This window comes from Theropithecus gelada, chromosome 10 (genome assembly GCF_003255815.1).
Source record: "Theropithecus gelada isolate Dixy chromosome 10, Tgel_1.0, whole genome shotgun sequence".
Classification (NCBI taxonomy): Eukaryota; Metazoa; Chordata; class Mammalia; order Primates; family Cercopithecidae; genus Theropithecus; species Theropithecus gelada.
Window position 1 is genome coordinate 80,118,435 of NC_037678.1, and position 23,406 is coordinate 80,141,840.

A 23,406-nucleotide genomic window follows, 5' to 3' on the forward strand; every position below is an offset into this window, starting at 1 on the left:
AGTTGGGATTCTCTGGGCTCAGGGCCCTTCTTCAATTGCAAGACTCTTGTGTGAACAATGCAGGTTCACTCCAACAGAGACCTGCTTCCAAATGTGAGGATGCCGTGTGGATTTCAGAGTGTCACGTGCTCTCAGAACCCCACATGTGGACTGCTCATCATAGCTTATCACGGGACTTTGTGGACACAGGGTCTGGTGGACCACAGGGGGTTTCCTCTCTTATACCCTGTCAAGGACTGATCTCAGTCCTGGAATAGCATTTCATTGAGTGTCAACGAAGTGCTGGGCATATGTGTCATATCAGTTTCCTAGGGTTGCTGTAAAAAGTACAGCAAACTGGATGGCTTAAAACAATAAAAATGTATTTTCTCACAGTTTTTGGAGGCTAGGAATTCAAAAATCAAGGTGTCGGCTGGGCATGGTGGCTCATGCCTGTAATCCCAGCACTTTGGGAGGCTAAGGTGGGAAGATCACTTGAGGCCAGGAGTTTGAGACCAGCCTGGGCAACATGGTGAAACCCTGTCTCTACTAAAAATACAAAACTTACCCAGGCATGGTGGCGCACACCTGTAATCCCAGCTACTCAGCAGACTGAGATAGGAGGATTGCTTGAACCAGGAGATGGAGGTTGCAGTGAGCCGAGATGGTGCCACTGCACTCCAGCCTAGACAACAGAGAAGGACTCTGTCTCAAGACAAGACAAAAGAAAACAAAGCAAAACAAAACAAAGCAAAAAAACAAAATCAAGGTGTCAGTGGACTATGCGATCTCTGAAAAGTCTAAGGGAGGAATCTTTTTTGTTTGTTTGTTTGTTCTCACTTCTGGTGGTTGCTGGCAATCTTTGGCATTCCTTAGCTGACAGATACATCACTTCAGTCTGTACCTCCATTGTCACATGAATTCTCCCTGCGTAGGTGTGTCTTGGTGCAAATTTCCCTCTTCTAATGACAGACACCAGGCATTAGATTCAGGTCCACCCTAATCCACTATGACCTCATTCTATTACATTTGCAACAACCTCTTTCCAAGTTAGATCACAGACTGAGAGGTTCTGGGCAGAACCTGAAGTTTACAGGGATGTTATTTAACCCAGTACATGTGCTAACCACTTCTATGTACTATTCCATATATTGCCCACAGCAGCACTGTGAAGTAGGTACAGGCGTCACCCACATTGGATAAGAGAGGACCTAAAACTCAGCAAGGCCAAGTAACCTGGCCAGGGGCACATGCAACACAAAAGGCTGTAGTGACAGTGAGGTCATGGCATGTTGCCCCCTGAGATACTGCTTGTGTCCGATGACATAGCAGATCTGGAATCTGCATCTCTGTAGACCAGTGACTGCTTCTGGTCCCTATACTTATAATCTTCTATCTCTACACAACAAAACAAACAGATGCATGAAATAACTATGTCCAAATAAATTCCCTCATTAACTATCCCAAATGTTATGAGATTTCTCTTCTAAATTTAGATTCCTGAAATTTCTTTGAACATCTTTTGCAGGTATATAGTATGAACTTCTTGACAATAAATAATGTTTCACAGCATGAAGTTCCCTAATCAACAGTGTTAATTTTTACATTAAAATGTTTTCTTCAAAGTTGAATAATTAGGGAAATGGAAGTAAATGCAGTGACTTTACATTTTGTTATCTTTTTAGGGCACAGACAGTTCTTGTCTTCCTCAGGGCTTATTTAGCTGTCAAGAATAGTTTTAATTTCAGTTATTAAGCACTAACAGCATTGTGTAAGACATTGTTCTTAAGTCTTTTTAAACATCAACTCATAACATTTAAAAAATAAAATTTTAAAATAATATTTATGTTTAAAATAAAATGTTATTTGTGGTTTTAATAAAGGTGTATCATTTAGAAGATTTATAACTTTCAAAAGCAAAAGAATCCCTTAGTTCCATTTCTATATATATATATATATATATATATATAGCATTTTAATGAATTGTAGCATCAAGAGAAGTTTAAAAAAGCCTTTTAAGTTGAAATTATTACTCCACTTAATTTTCTATACTATAGTATATAAATTACTCTTATCAGATAGCCCATTTTTCATAGGTTGGCTAACCAATGGACAATGTATTGCCAAAGATAATCCAATGATCTTCACAACTCTAGGAAATTTTATGTAGAATTAGTTGTACATTTACTCAAAACTTTTTTGGAATCATTGTCATCAGCTTTCTCAGTAAAGATTATCTCAAAAGCTTGACTGATAATAATTGCCACTGAGAAATATAATTTCATTCTTTGACTGAAAACTTTATAAATTACCCTGAAACTATGTAAGCATGTAAGTGACCTGTCAATAAGCGAAGTATAAGACAAACTATTACATCCTTCCTTTACTGAATAATCTTCTCTTGATGCCAAGTCATAGAGATAAGATGCATTTTTTAGATTTATATTGTGACATATGATTTAACACATGCTTAAATTGAAAGCACTATCAAAACCTAATACTTGGGCTTTAAAAAGTAGTAAAATCATCATTTCTTAAGGGCCACCTAGGTGATATTTGTCACTTGTTCAAGGAGGAAGCTGAAAGCTAATGGTATTATCATTTACCTGTAGTTACATAGCCAGTTCAAGCAAAGCTTGGCCTAAAACTTCTCCTGAGTTTCTACTTTAGTCATATGTACGAAAATCTGAGACAGTTAATTTAGCAAGTTTATTTAGTAAGTTCATTTTTCCAAGGTTCAGGACGTGTGCCTGTGACACAGCCTCAGGAGGTCCAGACGACATGTACCCAAGGTGGTCAGAGCAGTTTGGTTTTATACATTCTAGGGAGATATGAGACATCACTCAACCTATGCCAGATGAACACTGGTTCTGTCTGGAAAGGCGGGACAACTCAAAGCAAAGGCAGGAAGACGGAAGCCGGAAACTAGGAGGGGATTTCCAGGTCATAGGTAGATAAGAGACAAATGGTTGCATTCTTTTGAAGTTTCCGATTAGCCTCTTTGAAGGAGACAATCAGATACGCATTTATCTCAGTGAGCAGAGGAGTGACTTTGAGTAGAATGGGAGGCAGTTTGGCCCTAAGCCATTCCCAGCTTGACTTTTCCCTTTAGCTTAGTGATTTGGGGCCACAAGATTTATTTTGCTTTCACTGTACATATTTGTTTATTCATTTTTGTATGTACTTACAAGTCATATCCTGCAAACTTCCAATAGAATATTGAAGTAACATCATAGAAGATTTGTATGTAAAAATCCCACAAAAATAGAAAGAGAAACCGCACACAGGCATAGACTGAGCTTTGCACAAATTATCTAGACCTGCTGCCCAATATGGGAGCCACTAGCTATAGGTGGCTCTCGAGTCCTTGAAATGTTGCTTGTGAGATATGTTATAACTATAAAATACACACCAGATATCTAAGACTTCACTTTTTTAAAAAAGAATGTAAAATATCTAAAATATATCTGTTGATTTTATTTTAATTGCATGTTGAAATGATATTTTGGGCATATTAAGTTAAATAAAATATATTATTAAAATTAATTTCATTCATTCCTTTTTGCTTTTTGAAGTGACTACTAAAAGTTTGAAATTACGTCTATGAAGGGAATCACATATGTAGTTCTCATTCTGTTTCTACCAGACAGCACCAACCATTTAATGTTATCTCAGTCCTTGAACACTGAATTCAGTTCTTAGCTTCTGAGAAAAGGAATATGGGTTTGATAATTCTCCTTACCTGATTAAAGGAAACTTGCTGACTCTTCCAAGAGAGACAAGAATTTTCCTAGTATTAAATTGCCACAGACTTAATTTCATGGATCTTATACAAGCAGCAGAGGGGATAATGCCTTCAACTTTGTTTTTGTAGAAGATGCAGAGATATTGTTCACTTGTTTTTTGTTTTTTTGTTTTTTGTTTTTTGTATTGTCCCTCAAAACAAAACAAAACCAAAAAATCCCTTAGTACATAGTATCTAAAGATACGTCATAAGGAGCTTTTCTTCAAGTGGCAAAGCCAGTGGGTCTGATTATGTCTATCTGTCTTCCATCTCTCTTGATATGCAATAAAATCCTGAAAACACCTCAGATAAATGAATGGATGGACATTACATCCATTGAAGTTATTTCTTTCCTTCCTTATTTCCTTCCTTCCTTCCTTCCTTCCTTCCGACAGGGTCTTGCTCTTTTGCTCAGGCTAGAGTGCCGTGGCACGATCACAGCTTACTGCAGTCTCGACCTCTTAGGCTCAATCAATCATCCTGCCACAGTCTCCAGGGTAGCTGGAACTATAGTCGCATGCCACTAGGCCTGGCTAATTTTTTTTTTTCTTTTTAGAGATGGGGTCTTACTACGCAGGCTGACATTGAACTGCTGGGTTCAAGTGATCTGCCCACCTCGGTCTGCAAAAGTGCTGGGATTACAGGCACGAGCCACCACCACACCCGACCTGTTCCTAATACTGTATCTCTCTTTCCCTGTTTGCTACAGATTATAATACAGAGTACAAAATTGGAATGAATCACACCAATTTCTTTAATATTCATCATCTCAAGTGATCTTTCTACATAATGTGAAGAACAGGTTACTCGAAAATAGTTTGGGTCCAGACATGGCACGCAGTCATGCTGTGGTGCTCTTAAGAGCACAGGTGTTGCCCGTCTGCCCCTGTAATCTTTGGCCTTGGGCAAGTTGCACTACTGCGCCTCCATGTTGTGTCCTTGACCGATTATCTCACACAGCCCGGTTTCCTCAAATGTAAGCTGGAGATGGGTATACTGACTTACTTGGATATGAGTGTGCCTAGCACATGGGGGGATGGTCAGCAATGAGGGCTGCCTCTGCTGGGGTGGTTGGAACTGATTAAAGAAATGTCTTTATGCCCTGGCTACAATGACTTCCTGCTATATAAGATAATTCAGGCTGGGCATGGTGGCTCACGCCTGTAATCCCAGCACTTTGGGAAGGTGAAGCAGGAGGATCACCTGAGGTCGGGAGTTCGAGACCAACCTGACCGACATGGAGAAACCCTGTCTCTACTAAAAATACAAAAATTAGCCGGGGGTGGTGGTGCATGCCTGTAATCCCAGCTACTCGGGAGTCTGAGGCAGAAGAATCACTTGAACCAGGAAGGTGAACGTTGCAGTGAACCAAGATCATGCCATTGCACTCTAGCCTGGCTAAAAAAAAAAAAAAGAAAAAGAAAAAGAAAGAAAGAAAAGAAAAAAGATAATTCAATGTTACCTGTGTCATGCCAAGAGGAAAGGTCCCCTCAACACTGCAGTGAGGAGCCATATAGAGTGTCTGTCCTCATTTGGCATTGCACATAAAAATGCAAAAAGAAACTTGAGAGAATTCTGCATTCCTTATTTGACAAAATCTGATTCTAACACCAGCTTCAGCCAACTCCCTTCTCCGTGTGATGCCACTGATACTTGCCCAATTCAAAGAAAAAGCAACCAGAATTAGTAACAGCTGATTCTAAGAAACTTTACCTGGCTCATCGGACCACAAGTGAAAAATATGGAGGCAGAGTCTGATGTGTTGGATGTCTTAGGTGGTGGTTTAGTCTTTCTGGAAGGGGTTCCATATAAATGAAAAGAGCATACCTACTCTTTGGACCCTGTTCCCAATACTCTGTCTTTCCTTCCATTGTTTCCTACAGGTAATACTACAGAGTACAAAAGTGGAAGGAATCACACCATAAGTTAATGATAATTACTTATTTATTTTGACCTTCATCCTAACCTTCTTAATATCTGTATGATTCTCTAAGAACAATGCAGAGAAAGTCATGCTGCTCAGAGGAAGCATTCGAAATATTTTAGAATGAACTAACCCATCTCTTTCCCCTTGTAAGTTTGTGTGGAAACTGCCATTTGGGTAAACATATCAGTGAAATTGGTGAAGCCTCCAAAGAGCCTTATTTTCATAGTGTGTCTTTGCTATTAAAAATCTTGTTAAGAGGCCAGGCACGGTGGCTCACGTCTGTAATCCCAGCACTCTGGGAGGCTGACACTGGCAGATCACTTGAGGTCAAGGGTTTGGGACCATGCTAGCCAACATGGTGAAACCTCATCTCTACTAAAAATATAAAATTAGCCAGGTAGGGTGGCACATACCTATAGTTCCAGCTACTCAGGAGGCTGAGGCAGGAGAATCACTCAAACGTGGGAGGTGGAGGTTGCAGTGAGCCGAGATCATGCCACTGCACTCCAGCTTGGGCAGCAGAGCAAGACTCTGTCTCAACAACAACAACAATAAATTTGTTAAGAAAGAGAACTCAGATGGCAGCCAGGGGGGTTATCCACACGAGGCATCTACACGTGCTCTCCGTTTATAATCATCACCCCTGATGCTAAACAGGGCACATCTTTAGCTTCTCTAACAAAGTCTACTCAGTGCAGTGTCCACTGAAGTTTTCATATGGGAAAGGTAACTGGGAATGCCATTATGCTTGTCACATTTTAAAATAATAAAAAAGATTAAAACCTGAAAATTTTTTATTAGACACTGTTTTTCCCAAAGGGAGATTATTATTCTCACCGCTGCCATGCCCAGGGCCCCCAGCCTCTGCTTTTCTTTCTGCCCCTGCCTCTTTGTATAGCACCGTGAATTCCATTCAGTCTCTGGGATTGGAGACACTGTTGCTAAGCTTGTCCTTGGGGTCTCACCCTCTACCCCAACTGGCTTATGAAAATACATATTTCCAAACAGAACTTTCTCTAGGAGGAACTCTGGTGAATAACCTTCCCTCCATCTTGTTATGGGCTTCCTGTTTTGTGAGTCAAGCTCTGTGTCTTTGCAGATCGGAACCCAGCAGCCCTGATCATGGTTCATCAACGATTGAGCAAGACCTCGCTGCCCTGGATGCTGAAATGACCCAAAAATTGATAGACTTGAAGGACAAACAACAGCAGCAGCTGCTTAATCTTCGGCAAGAACAGTATTATAGTGAAAAATACCAGAAGCGAGAACATATTAAACTGGTAAGCCTGGGAAACATGATTTATGTTTGTGCAACTGGAACTCTCTTTCTTATAGAAAACTTTGGATGCTTTTGGATAACTAAAAGGAAACAAGGGAGGGTGTGACTGGCACCAACTTGAGAGATTGTTTAGTTGACACGGTGTCCATCACATGACTATTTTTTATAAGGCCCACTGTCTTAGCATCTTTACCAAGCTTCTCTGTCTTCTGCCAATAAGGCTATATTTTATCATTTTTATTTTCACTAACTTACGTTGACTTTGTAATTGCTTTTAGGAATCTTTGAAATCTCACAAGGAAATAGAAAACACTTACCTTTGTTTAAGAAATTAAGAACGTGTTGCAAACAAATTTCCCCCCCTTTTTTTGGTAGCACTGGGCTTTGCAAGCATTTTTTAAAAATTATACAGTCCACTCTCCTATATTTAGAAAAGGCAGTACCTAAATGGCCAACACAGAATGTTAGCTACCCAATTCCTAAGGCTCCCTGTGAAAGGAAATGCCATCCTCACCATTAATAATCAGTTTTATCTTCCAAAATGTTTCCTCATGAATTGAGACATTCTCTCCATTTTTGTTGATTCCTTGTGTCCTTGTAGGGACACAATAAATATTTGGTGACAGATAGATTAAATAAAATATTCTTGAAAACAAACGTATGCGAAAACCAAAGAAATAAGTAAGCTTGATAGAAATTAAGGTAGTGTATCCAGAAGAAATGGGTTTTAAGAGATAGATGTGTAAACTGTCCATTTCTTTGCTGAGGGTCTGTGCATATAAGAGAATTCTGAGTTGCTTCAGCTTGTAAGTTTGGAAGCCTATAGATGATTTAACCATCACTGTATGATAGGTGATTCCGTGTAATTCTGTTGTTCTAGTACTGGTTCCCCAGTGACTGTATGCAATGAGTAGATCAAAATTGCATGAATTGCTTATTGAAAATCAAATTCTAACTAGGCCAGTTATTCTCAACTTGAGCATGCATCAGAATCACCTGGAGAGCTTGTTAAAAGAGATTTTTAGGGCCTACCTTAAATTTTCAACCGATCTCTTTTAGGGCTGGTGTTTTCATATTTCTGGTCCCAGGACCAGACTTCAAGAACTACTGCCTAATACCTACATGTGAGACTCAGGATTTGCTTTTTAACAAGCCCCACATGATTTCGAGGGGTTGCCTTATTTGTGAACTACTGAAGTAAGATCAAAGCAGTGAAAGAATGTCTGGGCAGGGGTTGGATCGGGCATAAGGAGGGATTGCCTTGACAGACCTGAGAAAGTCAAATTAAATTTTAACAGGCAATAATGGCTTTGAGACCTGGCTACAACCACTGCCATCTGACTTTCTCCAGCAGCTCATCCCCAGTACTCCAGAACATAATAAAAATTAAAATAGTGGCTGGCTGTGTATTAAACACTCACCATGGGGCTGTCTTCTGTGCTGAGTCATTTACAGGAAACGTCCTATTTAATTCTCACAATAACCATTAGAGTTTGGTACTATTGTCAGTTCCATTTTGCAGATAAAAAATGTATGTAGCAAACTTTAGTGACGTTTCCAAGGTTCCACAACTAGAAGGTGGTGCCATTGGGATTTGAACCTTGGTCTTCAAGTTCTAGAGCCCCTGGTTTATAACCATTGTGTAGATGCCTCTGCTAATTCAGGTTTCAAGCCAATATCATCAAAATGAAGGAGTTTCTCTGGTATCCTGCTCACACAGAGAACACACAGCAAACTTCTTTGTTATGATACCTGGAATGCCATGCCTGTCTCTGTTTAATCAGCTTTATTTCCCATATCACACAATTCACTCGTTTTAAAGTTTAATGGCTGTTGTATATTCATAGATACTTACAACCACCACCAGAATCAATTTTAGAGCATTTTCATCACCTTAAAAAGAAATCCTAATAAATTAGGCATTCATCCATTCATTCATTCCTTGAACAAATGCTTATTAAACACCTGCTTGTTAAGTATTTTTAAACAGTAGTAAATAAAAATAACAATCCTAAGCTTTATGGAGCTTATATTGTAGAAGGAAGAGTCAGACCATAAACAAAATAAGTTGGTAAAATATGTAGTATGTTAGGTAGTAATAAGGGCTTAGGAGAAAAGCAATATCAGAAATGGGGGAATAGGGAGGGACGGTTTGGGGAAGGATGATGAGTGTGCTTGGCAATTTTAAATAGGGTAGGCATGGAAAGGTTTACGCAGAAGGCAACATCTGACTTAAGAGGTGAAGAACTGACAACAGCCAACACAGGGAGGAGGATTCCTCCAGGCAGAAAGATTGACGTGCAAAAACTCTGGGCTGGAAATGGGCCTGAGTGTTGGAGGAACAGCAGGGTGGCTCTGCCTGAAGAGGATTATAGGGCATCAGGTCAGAGAGATGGGACTTTTGGGGTGGGAGACAGATCTTTGTGGGTCTTTAGGCCTCTGTGTTTTCACTAGGAGTGAGGTGGGAGCTGTTGGAAGCTTTTAAGCAGAGAACTGATGTGATCTGAAGAAACTTCCACAAGAACCACCCTGGGGCTGTGCGTCCCAGTACATTATGGAAAGTGGTCTCCTAGGAAAGAGCCATCCCAAAGTTCAGGCCAACAGCAGTCCAAGGGGTTAAGGAGTCCTGGGGTCTCCAGCAGATGACTCAAGTTTACTAACAGGGGGAATGTTGCTTGGAAGTCTGGACATCCCAGCTGGGCGCGATGGCTCACAGCTGTAATCCCAGCACTTTGGGATGCCGAGGCAGGTGGATCACCTGAGTTCAAGAGTTCAAGACCAGCCTGGGAAACAGTGAAACCCTGTCTCTACAAAAATACAAAAATTAGCCGGGTATAGTGGTGGGTGCCTGTAATCCCAGCTACTCCGAAGGCTGAGGTACGAGAATCGCTTGAACCCAGGAGGCAGAGGTTGCAGTGAACCGAGATCATGCCATTACACTCCAGCCTGGGTGACATAGCAAGACTCCATCTCAAAAAAATAATAATAATAAATAAAAAAATAAAGAAGTCCGGACACCCCAATATTAGTCCATTTTCATGCTTCTGATAAATACATACCTGAGACTGGGCAATTTACAAAAGAAGGAGGTTTAATTGGACTTAGACTTCAACATGGCGGGGGAAGCCTCACAATCATGGCAGAAGACAAGTCACGTCTTACATGGATGGGAGCAGGCAAATAAAGAGAGCTTATGCAGGGAAATTTCTTTTTAAAACCATCAGATCTCATGAGACTCACCATCATGAGAACAGCATGGGAAAGACTTGCCCCCATGATTCAATTACCTCCCACAGGTCCTGCCCACAACACGTGGGAATTCAAGATGAGATTTCGGTGGGGACACAGCCAAACCATATCACCAACTATAATCATCTGGAGTTTCCCCAGGGCCCCAACCCCTGGGCAAGACCATTCCCCAAGGAAAGACACATAACAATTCAGAAGAGAGGTGGCAGAGTGAGAGGGAAGCCTGTTACCCACGGGAGATTCCTGAAAGAGGAATTCAGAGTACAGATAAAAACAGAAGCCAAAGCATCCCAAGAAACCCTCTTGGGGAGGTTTGAGCTGCAGAAATAGGGTGCTAAAGTCACAGGAAAGTCATGCAAAACCTAAACATCCCAGGAACAATGCCTGAGCATGAGGCACCATATGGAATCCCACTGATGAGGGTGTGGAAAGCAGCTCAGGAGCTTTTCTACTGGAAGAGAAGGTTGGTTGGGAATTGGGGAAAACCAGCTGAGCTTGTAGGTGGGAAAATTGCACTTGAGGAGCTAGGGAGGTGGTAGAAATCCTACTAGAGGTGGCAACTCCACCATATGCCCTTCCACTCCCTTCTCCCTAAGAAGGAATGTGAGTACACATTGTAAAAGTTTTGAAGACTGTTCAGAGAGACATAAATACATGCCCAAGCCAACCTGGCTCTTTCAGGCCAAATGTAAGCCACCCACTCAAAGTGCTCACCCTTGCACCACTGTGATTGTGGATTTGGGTTTCAGGTAAAGTCCCAGTGCCTGCTACACACACCTATACCTGCCTTGTTAGGAAGATTAAAGCCTGAATATCTTGGAATTAGTACCACACAGTGTTTATTTTATGGCCATTTGGGAGCATTTACAATTTTTACTACCTACCTTTAGCTGCGACGTGTGTGCCAAAGCTTCCTACTGGCTCCATTTGTAATAACCAGAGATTGTTCTGTCAGGAAATCTTTTGACTGAAAGGCACCCAGAAGTGTTAGTTCTATCTTTGCCGGTGGTTCTAAATAATGAACAGGCCTCCCAGGCTAAATTAGACAAACCGGAGTGTAATTAAAAAAGAAGTAAGCCCCAGGTTAAAAGGAGTATTTGGGTGATGAGGAAAATTAAGCTGACAGTATTTCATCTCCCAAAATTGCTTTGGGGATTAAATACCAACGTGCTTTGGTTAAGGATTATGCATTTCGAATGCCACATCCACAGTTCAAGAATTAAGAAAGAAAGCATGGCATCTATAAACTCCCTGTCAAATGTTTATTGAAAACTTAGTATTTGCACAGCATTCTGATAGACACTGGAGATGAAAAGGAATAAAACACAGTCGCCACACACACTCAGGGGATGTGTACAAGAAACACTTCTAAGAAATGAAATAATAAAAGCAGGAAAGAAATGGATATGAAAGCACAGATGTGGTAACTATTTGCCTAACTCTATCAATTGATAAGCACCTAGAGGATATTTTTGATGTAATTATTCATATCATCATAGGAGATGTAAAATGCACACTAGCTCTGTAGACTCTACTTCTGTCAAAAAAAAAGAAAAAAAAAAAAAGATCTGTGTCCCTAGAGCTCTCCATTGAAATAACTCTATAGTTTGGCTACTCAAAGTGTGAAGTGTGGGCCGTGAGTCACCTAGGAGTGTGTTAGACATGCAGAGTCTCAGGCCCCACTTCAGACCTGCTAAGTCATGATTTGCATTGTAATAGGATTCCCAGGGACTTGTTATATGGTCAAGTTGAAGAAGCACAGTTTTGGAGTGTGTATCTTTGCTCCAAATGCATTTTAGAATAAGCCTACGATTTCTTTTATTTGAAATGGGAAATACGGTGAGCTCTTCAGAGCTTGGTCATCAAGTTGATTGTATTATCCGTTGGTGACAAAGTCATAGTTCCTGTGGAAATCACCCGTGTGGTTCCCACCCTACATCCACAGTAGAAGGTACTTTTTGCTTTAGTTGGAAGTGAGTGAAAATAAAGATGGAATTTCCTCCACCCCATTCAAGTGCTTGTGCTCCATGATATCTCTCAATGAACAGCTTGGGCGTCTGTAAACCCCAGGTAAGGACTCTTGCTCCAGAGAAGAACTACAGGGTTGGGAAATCTGTTCTAATTCATTTATCTGTTTTTCATCAACTGTCACTGGTTAAACTTGTGTTTTGTCTATACCATTAGGATTAGGTTTTAATTTTAAAAGTGACTTTGGTGAGGGGTGGAAATTCTTAGGGATTCACCGGAGGGTCTCCAATCACTCTGGGTATTCAGCTCTAGTATCACATTCTACTAAACATCCACAGCCCAGTGAGCAGGGATTTTGTGGTAAAGTTAAGGAGTTTTTGCTTCTCAGCCACAGATGTGCTTGACCCACCATTTTGTCTTCTTTCTTCTTCCTCCTTTTTAGTGGCTTCACAAAGAGATTTCCTCATTTCTTTCACAGTCACCATATGCATTATCCTCTGCAGAGCCTTACTTTGCTTTGCTTTGCCTCCTGTCTTTTCTCCCCTTTCCCATATCTCCCATATGTTCTAATCACATCCATTCACCTCTTTCTTTACATCAACCTTAACGGCTCATGTTCTTCTTACACATCCTCATGTCTGTCCCACCAGCAGTCATTCCAGGACCCCAAACCAACATTAGTACCATCAAACTGAGTTCAGCCCCAGAAGGTTAAAAAGTTGTGTTTCAGACAGCAAGCTCTGGGCAGATATTGATCAGCTATGAATGGACAGGCCCATCAGGATGCGAATGGTGTTGAGTGAGGGGTCTAGGGTCATATGTCCTCATTTCAGGCCACTGCTCCTCCACCAAGTCACTGCATGACCACCTGAATGTCAATTTTCTCACCTGTTCAATGGAGATAAAAATATCTCTTACCTCATGAAACTGTAAGGAGGAACAACAAGATAATGCACCTGAAATATTGTTTTTAATGAAAGCCTTTTTCTGTACAATACTTGAATTGACTAGGAAATCTATATACACTTCAAATATAAATGTGTATTACAGTTTTTTATATCCTGCCACAGCTTGAGGGAACTCGTTGTCTCTCTTTGAATGATTTCTACCAGCACCATGTGCTCTCCCAGCTATCTGGGAGCCACACTTGAATGTTCTCCTTTCTGTGGTTGCCTAGATGAAGTATATGTGCCAGGAGTATTTGCAGTGTCAGGAAGTATCCCTAGGACAGTTGTGGTAGTGCTATCTGTCTTCCTCCAATATTCAGACTTTACATAGGGTCATTTTTTTTTTTTTTTTGAAAAATAATTTAGCTTTCCCAAGAAATGTTGCATTTCCTACTAAATAAGAAATGACAAGTAAGCAAAAGATTTTAGTAGTGAAATGTGAAATAAAATAACTGTCAACATTTTTGTCAATTTTCCTGATTAGTACCCTAATGGGATACACACAAACACACACGCACACACACACACACACACACACACGATCCAAATCCATATAGTTTTCAATTTGCTTCTTTTACTTAGCATTATGTCATGGTGATTTTTCATGTCATGCTTTTTAAAGCTTTTTCATGGCTTTGTATTACTTTATTGTATGAATGTAGCTTAATTTATTTATCTAGTTCCCTACTCAAGGTGGTATATTAGTCCGTTTCACACTGCTTATAAAGACATACCCAAGACTGGGCAATTTATACCCAAACTATGAGGTTTAATTGAACTCATAGTTTCACATGGCTGGGGAGGCCTCACAATCATGGAGGAAAGCAAGGAGGAGCAAGTCACATCTTACATGGATGGCGGCAGGCAAAGAGAGCTTGTGCAGGGAAACTCCCCATTATAATACTATCAGATCTTGTGAGACCTATTCGCTATCACAAGAACAGCACAGGAAAGACCCACCCCCATAATTCAATCATCTCCCACTGGGTCCCTTCCACAACACATAGGAATTATGGGAGCTACAAGATGAGATTTGGGTGGGGACACAGAACCAAACCATATCAGGTGGCAACTCCACATTGAATAGAAGCCTTGGTCAGACTTTCACATTCATTTTTCTTTGCTCAGCAAGGAAAAAACATTTCAAAGATTATTATAACATTGAAACTCAAATAAGCAGCTAGTTTAATATAAGTTCTATTTAGCTGTGGAAATTTTACAAATAATAATTTTATAGATGTGAAAGAATATCTCATAGAATGATCAAGGTACTTGCCCTTTTTGTCCAAGACTTTCTCCTTCTGAAAAGAGAAGGGAGCTAGTAGAGATTATAGCTCTGGGTGGACAAGGCCCTCTCTGTCTACTCACAGAGAAAGGTTGGACCATCAATACTAGCATAGTACTGGCACATAGTAGGTAAATACTCTTTGAATGAATGGTCAGGTCACACTCCCATATAAGCATCTTCCTTGTTTTTGCTTTTGTTTTTGTTTTTTTAGACACAAAGTCTAGCTTTGCTGCCCAGGCTGGAGGGCAGTGGTACAAACACAGTGCACTGCAGCCTCCATCTCCTGGGCTTTAGTGGTCCTCCTACCTCAGCCTCACAAGTAGCTGGGACTACAGGCATGCACCATCATGCCCAGTTAATTTTCTGTATTTTTAAAGAGACAGGTCTCACAATGTTGCCCAGGTTGGTCTCAAACTCCTGGCTTCGAGTGATCCTCCTGCCTCTACCTTGTTTTCAAATTGTCAGTGATGTGCTTGCTGTGTAGATCATTACTTAGTTCAGATGTTTTGTAAATTAAGAAAAAAATAGAAGAAGAAAAACAACGTATAGTGAAAATCCAGAGTAAATGCTTTGACTAACAGAAAAGAAAGAGGCATCTTCTTTAGACATTAGCGAAAGGGAAAGGAAGATGTGTTGAGCCCGAAGTATGAATATTCTAGACTTGGCTTTTTGCCTGTGTTCCAAGAGTATGCTTCCTAGAAGAGACTCCAAACATACCAATTTCTGTCCACATATTTTTTATCCCTTTTGAGTTAGAGTCAAGGAATTATTCTCCTCCATGGAAACCATTTTCTTGCCCTCCAATGACTAAAGCAAGTGAAATTTAGCAGAGTTGAGAACAAGCGTGAAGTTTTATTCCCCAGGGCCTTTCTTTTAACTCCTTAAAAGGCTTGGAACATTGAGCTGGGAGAGTTATCATGAATGGCAAACAAACCAGCAAAGTAATTGAGATGTGTCTGTTCCTTTGGGACAGAAAAAAAAAAAAAATCATACCCAAAGTGAAAATTAAATGTTGTTTACTACCATTCAGTTTACCACATACCCTCTTAATTTATTTCCTAGAAAGTCCAAGCGAATTTTCGCTTCTTCTCTACCTTTAATAGTCAGTTTACTTTCAGAGTTTTGTGACTAATAAATGATTGAATGGCTCCTTGAGCAGAGCCAGCCTGCTGATAAATACACCAAAAGTTGGTATACCTTGCTTTTAGGTTAGTCAAAAAGCACTTCAATTATTATGTGAAAAATCACTCTTTTGGGTACTATTTTCGCATCTTATGCCGTAAGAACTCTGAGCCCAAAACACAGAAGTTTATCTTGTTTAGAGATTAAGCAGAATTGTTTTATTTCTGTTTTTGTTTGTTTTTATTTTGTCCTTATTCTTGTGATTGCAAGCCACAGAATTCCATGCTGGACTCACTTAGGCCAGAAGGGTATGTACTAGAAAAGTACACAGGGTATATCACATAAGAAAGGGGGCTATCCAAACTCTGCCCCTACTTTCCTCTGTGTATTAATGTTATTCTTTTCCAAAGTGGCAGATAGGCTTCCCCTTGATAGAAAATACAGGCACTGATCCCTTCAGAGTTTTATTTCTCCATTGACATGTAGGAAAAATCTTGGGGAAAACCTTGTTTAGGTCCTATGATGACCAAGCCTGCAACCAAAAGTCAGAGTATGACTGACCCAACTTGGATTAATGTCTCCCCTGGACCAATTACCTTGGCCAAGAGATGGGGGGTAAAAAATACAGCAGCTCCCAAGGGAAGCATGTGGGAGAGGCCATTCTCAGAAAGCAGAGGACGTTCTTCCTGGAGAAGTAGTTAGTATTGGGTAGAGAAAACTACAGGTGTACCCCAAATCCTCTTTTTGCAGCATAAAAGAGAGATAAATTATTGATGCACATATAAAATCCCATTGCCAATTTAATGTGAGCTGGACAGTAGTGGCATACTATTTAATATTAACAAAATCATAATATTAATTATTCTGTGTCCTGGAGCTTCAGTAGAAACAATTTAAATAAAATTAGTAAATGCTGTATGGGCAGAATTTCAGTAAGAGTGAGGGTCTTCTAAAAAATAGCTGAAGTCGGGCTTGGTGGCTCACACCTGTAATCCCAGCACTTTGGGAGACTGAGAAGGGCAGATCACGTGAGGTCAGGAGTTGAGACCAGCCTGGGCAATATGGTGAAACCCCATCTCTATTAAAATTACAAAAATTAGCTGGATATGGTGGCACACGCCTGTAATCCGAGCTATTCAGAAGGCTAAGGCACGACAATCCCTTGAACCCAGGAAGTGGAGGTTGCAGTGAGCCAAGATTGCACCACTGTACGGCAACCTGGGCAACAGAGCGATACTCTGTCTCAAAAAAAAAAAAAAAAAAAAAAAAAAAAGAAAAGGCTGAGATGAGCAGAGGCGGGGCTGTGTGGTTGTGTAGTAAGGCACTATGGGGGAGATGAAGGCAAACTCAGCACAGTAGGACCTTTCCGTATTTTACATATTACACACAGAGATATCCTTTTAAAACATACACTCTTTGGGATTCTAAGGAAGCACCATTTTCATTTAATTGCATGCAAAAACCTCATTTTAAAAAACACACCTGAATTTTGCATTAAGATGCTTTTTCCTAAAGGAACAAAATTTAACTTGTTAAACACCAATATATAATTTAAAAAGTATTTCCAATAAGGCAGCCTGTGGCTTGAATGTGAGCTTTCATAACTATCGCTGAGGTTGGGTCCAGTGTAGTTTTGAAACTTAAAAGATTTCATTCATAACCATGTTTTTCAGTGCCTATTTTGTATAGAGCCTGGGATTCTAAACATGTATTAAGAATGGAAGGTTGAAATGGTGACATCCCTTTGTGGGAACAATAATAAGGTATTTACATATAAAAGGCATGTCAGTAAATGACGCCCTATAGGAAAAGCCAATTAGGGGTTTTCTGGGCAGAGTTATCTGGGCAATCAAAGGGGAGAATCACCTAAGGCTGGCTTAGAAAGGGAAGGGGCAGAGAGAAATTGAAATAGTTTCTTCCCGACAGTCTCCATCTTCCACAACCACCTAGACAATGCTTCTCAAACTCTAATGTGCACTCAAATCTCCTAGGAATTTTGTCGAACATGTAGATTCTGACTTAGTTGATCTGGAGTAGGGCCTGAGAACTTACATTTCTAATGTGCTCCCTGGTGATGCTCTTGCCACTGGTAAGTGGACCACCCTTTGAGTAGCAAGATCTAGAAAGCCAGGTCATCAGCTCAGAGTGTCTAAAACAGTGCCTGCTATTTAGTAGGTACTTAATAAATATTCATTGCATTGTGGCTAAATTGAATATTTTAGATAAGTGTGTGTTCTGGGACCACAGGAGGTGGGAACCAGTTCTGGAAGCGGTAAAGGGCAAATGCAGGGGGTGTGATGGGAGCCAAGAGGGAGGCAAGAGGACGCAACAGAGAGGGAACTTCTGGGGAGCCTGGAGGGAGTGTAGCACTGACAATGGTGTGGAGCCTGACACCAAACCAACATAAAGTCAGAACTGAGTGGGTAGAAGGTCTGTGAGTTCTCAAGCTTAGTCTCATCATTGACCGGATGCTGATGCTGGTAACGATGAGGGTAGTAGGTGGAAGGAAAACAGTACCTGTGAGCAGATGCTGGCATAATCAAGAAAATATTCTGCAGTCAGGTGAATGATAGTGATGAGAACCTGGAAACAGAAATATAATTCAAAAGAGTTGCTGGGAGACTTAGCAGTGGCTTGTCGAATGAGGGAGGGTCCACCAAGACACCTCCCTCTTCAAGTCTGGCACAAAGCATCCAAATCACCTCGGGAGATTTTGAGAATATTGATTCCCAGGCCCTATCCCTAGACATTTGGAGTCCATAGGTCCTGGAATCTGTATTTTTAAGAAGTTCCCCCAAGTGATTCTGATGTTGCAGCCAAGGAAGGTGATCCCTGGGTAACTCTCTGTAACTCCTTCAAGTGATTGGAAGAGGAGAAAGGCCCTCTAGGGAAGGGAAGGTGCTAGTGAAAGGACACTTCAGCTAAATAGAGGCATTGCAGGAGACCCCAAGGAAATGGCCAGAGTCTTTGCATGCTAGAATTTTACAGCTCGATAAATGGCATGACTACAAAGTAATGCCTCATGATTTCTTTAACTGTGATAATCACAATTAGGCAATCCCTTTTGAAGGATCAAATAGGCTTTCTGCTGGCCCAAGTCCTAGTTAATATTTGTTCAGATTTAATCCACTTCACAGATGAATGCATCAAATTTCATGATAATTTTAAATGAATGTGAATTCCGTATTATAATTCTCTTGTAAGCCATGGAACCTTATTTGTCTGGGTTTTTAACCAGCTCAGCCACTTACCAGCTTTGGGGTCCTAAGCCCAGAATTTGAGCCAGGTGTGTCAGCATGTTCATATGTAAAACAAAAATAATAACACCAACCACACAGGGCAACTCTCAGGCTTAAGTAAATACATGTGAATCTTTTTTTTTTTTTTTTTTTTTTTTTTGAGACAGAGTTTTGCTCTTGTTGCCCAGAGCGTGCCCAGAGTTGCTGGAGTGCAATGGTACAATCTCGGCTCACTGCAAACTCCACCTCCCGGGTTCAAGTGATTCTCCTGCCTCAGCCTCCCAAGTAGCTGGGATTACAGGCACCTGCCACCATGCCCGGCTAATTTTTTTGTAGTTTTTGTGAAGACAGGGTTTTACCATGGTGGTCAGGCTGGTCTTGAACTCCTGACCTCAAGTGATCCACCTGCCACAGCCTCCCAAAGTGCTGGGATTAAAGTGTGAGCCACCGCGCCCAGCCACATGTGAATCTTTTAAAACTGTGCCTGACATATAGAAATGATCAATGAAAGCGCTGTAGGGCCCTCTCCTTAGTTCAGCTAAAGACAGGGTCCTTGTCACATGGCCACAAAAAGTTAGGCTTGAAGACAATTTGAAGAGTAAGGAGGACAGGGTTTGATTGTGTTCAAAGGAAAAGAGGGAAACAGGTTCTCTCCACAAGGCCAGAGTCCCTGCTAGTGTGCTTCCCACCTTGCAGATTGAATTCCAACTTCCACCCAGGAAGAGGAGTGGCCAGGCTGCAATTGGAGTGGACTTCTGTGGCTGCACCCCAGAGTGCATTCCTCCCAGTGAGCAGGCCCATTGGAGTTTTTCCAGGGACCCTTATACTTGGCTGTCTCAAAAATTTGTGGTATTATGATTTGTCTTGTCACTATTACAGCTACCACTTATATAAGACTAGTCAACTTGGCTTGCCTTATATGTTTTTGGGAAAGAGAATCTCCATCTATGGGAAAAGCAGTGGGGCCTTTCAGAAGATGTCCACACTATCTATTTGGTGCTCCAGTAAGAAGGGTTGAGTCCAGTTGCTAGAGCCACCTGAAAACCTTGCAGAAGATTCTCCAGATTCCTCATGTGGAAAAAAGGAAAAGATTGGCAGGCAGAATTACCTTTATGTAATTGACAAACACCTATTGGGCATCAAGTGAATATTAGGAATTGTGAATTGTGCAGAGTAACAAGGATACCAAAACACAATTGATGCCCTCTTGGGGCTTGATTTGATAATAGATGTACTACAATAAATACTTGTGTTCACGGTGAGGTAGTGACAGTTCAATGACAGCACAAAGAGAATTTCTGATGTTCTTTATATCTACTGGAAATTGCCCACGCAAGAACATAAATGTCAGCTTCTAAGATGGAAAACTCATGTCATCCTCAAAGCAATTCAACAATGAATGATAGTTGTGAGCCAAGAATTATAACTCGCTGTTGATTATAACTTACATTTGTGTCATACTTATTTTTATTTTGAGCTTCACAGTACCTCCAAAACATAAAGGCAGGGATAATCCCATTTATAACTGAGAAAATGTAGGTTCTGAAAATGTAGGGTCTTACCCCAAATTTCACTTTTAGTAAGTCATAGGGTAGAGATTGTACCCAGGTCCCACACTGTAGGTTGTCTTCGCGCTGAGCTGGGCTATGTAACTGCCACAACAATCTAATGAATTCTGTTTCATTAAAAATAGATAATAAGAATTTTATATTAAAACCCATAAGCCTAGATAATATGATGGTTCTAAATTGTCCTCATTGCCAATGTTAGATGTCTGGCAACTTTAACTATTGTGAAACATCCATCACAGATTTTCTAACTATAGATTCTGTTGTTTGAGGGAGGTGGGAAGGAAGCTGTGTTTGCGATCATTTGAAATAGCAAACTGACATTTTCTTTTTCCAGCTTATTCAAAAGTTGACGGATGTCGCAGAAGAGTGTCAGAACAATCAGTTAAAGAAGCTCAAAGAAATCTGTGAGAAGTAAGCCTTCATTCCCATTACAATTGACATGTGCATCTACATTTATTCAACACAAATTCCCATCTGATTGACCTCTTTTTTCCCTTTTACTTCCATTGTGACTTCAGAGAAAAGAAAGAATTAAAGAAGAAAATGGATAAAAAGAGGCAGGAGAAGATAACAGAAGCTAAATCTAAAGACAAAAGTCAGATGGAAGAGTAAGTCAAAAGTGTCCCCTCTCCCCAACAGTTCACCTGGGAATTATTTTGTTCTGTACATCGGAGTCACAGGTTCTTAACCAGTCAAAGACTCCTCCATGAAATTTCTCCTCTAGTCAGCCTTACAAAAGGTTCTTTTGGTAAGGTTTTTAACAGGGAAGGCTCAAACAAAGAGTAGTTCCACAAAGGAGTGAGGCACACCCAGGACCTTTTAGATAAAGAGTAAGCAAAGAGCTTCCCTCAGGGAAAGGCTAAATCCTCACTTCCTACCCATAACCTTCCTGGCATTTAGTGAAAACAGAGCCTGTGCCTTGGGAGGAACCTGACTTTTGTCCGGAGGCTCCAAATTATACCTTTCTTGTAGCAGTAATAAGAATGTTGCTGTGGCTCACATTTGTCATCTCAGCACTTTGAAAGGCCTAGGTGGGAGGATTGCTTGAGGCCAGGAGTTCAAGAGGGGCCTGGGCAACATGGAGAGACTGTCTCTACAAAAAAATTTTAAAATTAGCTGTGTGTGGTGGTGCACACCTGTATTCCCAGCTACTCAGAAGGCTGAGGCCGGAGGATGGTTTCAGCCCTGTAGGTCAAGGCTTCAGTGAGCCATGATGGTGCCACTGCACTCTACCCTGGACAACAGAGCAAAACCTTGTCTCAAATAAATAAATCAGAAAAAAGAAAATAATGTTGAGAGTTCTGTAACCTGTCATTTAGAAGTCTGAGATTCCTGTTTGTCAATTTTGGATGAGTTGGTATAATGATGTATTCATCATTTGCTTTAAGGGAGAAGACAGAGATGATCCGGTCATATATCCAGGAAGTGGTGCAGTACATCAAGAGGGTATGTGGGCTCATCACACTCTCTCCTTTGCAAACCATGTGTGAACATTTGGTGAGCTCACTGTGAGCTTCTGGAAGGAAATGTCATGCCTTGTCATATCTTTTTATCACTAGCACCTAGCAGAGCTGTTTCACAGGGTGGGCACTCCTTAATCAACATTTCTGCAAGTTGAATTGCAAACAGCCATGTAAAAGGATTCATCTAAAAATAGACAGTCGAGTCATTTCCAAAGTCAAGAGCCCAGAAACATACTGTAAATGAGAGTTTTCCCAAAAGAACCTGTAATTGTCATCAAGGATAGAGATGATGGCAATCTTGAAGGGCTGTCCTTTTTTTTTTTTTTTTCAATTAATGTCATAGAAATGTTTACATATTTATAAAAAGGTAAGAACAGTACAGTCCATTGATCACCACCTCCCACCCTATGTTCCTATCACCCAGCTTCAACACTTACTATAGTCTACTATACTTGTAAGTGTAGTTCTTGATCAGGAGATCAAATAATCAAATGCAAGCCATAGATCTGAAAAGCTTTCAGTATTTTCTGAAAATGGACACTTTTAAACGTTTAGATGAAAATAATGTTTCTTGTAACTTTTCTTATAGCTAGAAGAGGCGCAAAGTAAACGGCAAGAAAAACTCGTAGAGAAACACAAGGAAATACGTCAGCAGATCCTGGATGAAAAGCCCAAGGTAAACGGAACTGAATTAAAATGCACAATTATTTTATTTGATTTCCATTTAGTAAGAATAAAACCTTCCTGGTTTACGTAAGTACCTTGTACACAGTCTCAGATCAGTTCTTGCATATGAAACTCATGTATCTTTCTCAATGAAGGTAAAAATATAGCAATATTCGGTAAGCATTTATCATCAGCTGGTGAGCTTTTAAAAACTACAAATGTACAGAACCCAGCCCCAGAGATTTGGCTTTAACTAATCAGGGGTATGGCTCAGATAAAGGTATTTTTATAGTCCCTTTCTCCTGGAGAATCAGAAACTATCCAAACCTTCAGTTTGGTTACTACTAAGTAAACTTGAGTTCTAAATAGCTGATGTAATGTTGTAATGCCACCCTCTGTCCAGCAGAGGACGCCCTGCACCAAAATCACTTCGGTTTTTCTACAGCAAAATAGTCTCATAAATCAGAGAAAAGCAAATCTTTTGTTTCCCATAGTAACAGTTGATTGGGGCTCTACTTTAAAATTATCTTATGTTCATTGTTTGGTTACAATTAATTGTCTTATGAATATTAACTTTGAATGAATTGAATATCTGTAGATCAAATACTTTGAGGTTAGCAAATGGAATCTCAGTTTTAGAACATTCCTTCCATTTTGATTCGTCACCGAATAGTTTTCTGTTTATGGAAATTGTGTTTTTCAATTTTCCTGCCCTTCTATTTTCAATTTAAAATATCTACTCTAAAAAGTATTGCCATTCCACACAAGTATTTCTTGAGTCCTCAAAGTTAAAAAACGTTAGGATTTTATTTAATTGTACGTTTCATTCACAAATTTACTTCTTATAGATTTCTTGTGGATCATTCTGAATACATTTTCATGGTTCTTTGTGCTCTTATGCTTTCATATTTATTATATAAGACA

General features: G+C 40.4%; 1 protein-coding gene across 2 annotated transcripts in view; it reads left to right on the forward strand.

Annotated features, from left to right (window-relative positions):
• Nucleotides 1-23,406, forward strand: part of PLCB1 (phospholipase C beta 1) — a 753,090-nt gene that overhangs the window by 635,676 nt on the left and 94,008 nt on the right. For both annotated transcript variants that reach the window (XM_025399458.1, XM_025399457.1), the window contains exons 27-31: nucleotides 6,790-6,970; nucleotides 20,688-20,764; nucleotides 20,872-20,961; nucleotides 21,742-21,799; nucleotides 22,406-22,492. In XM_025399458.1, the coding sequence (XP_025255243.1) occupies nucleotides 6,790-6,970; nucleotides 20,688-20,764; nucleotides 20,872-20,961; nucleotides 21,742-21,799; nucleotides 22,406-22,492 (493 nt within the window). The remainder of the gene's footprint in view (nucleotides 1-6,789; nucleotides 6,971-20,687; nucleotides 20,765-20,871; nucleotides 20,962-21,741; nucleotides 21,800-22,405; nucleotides 22,493-23,406) is intronic.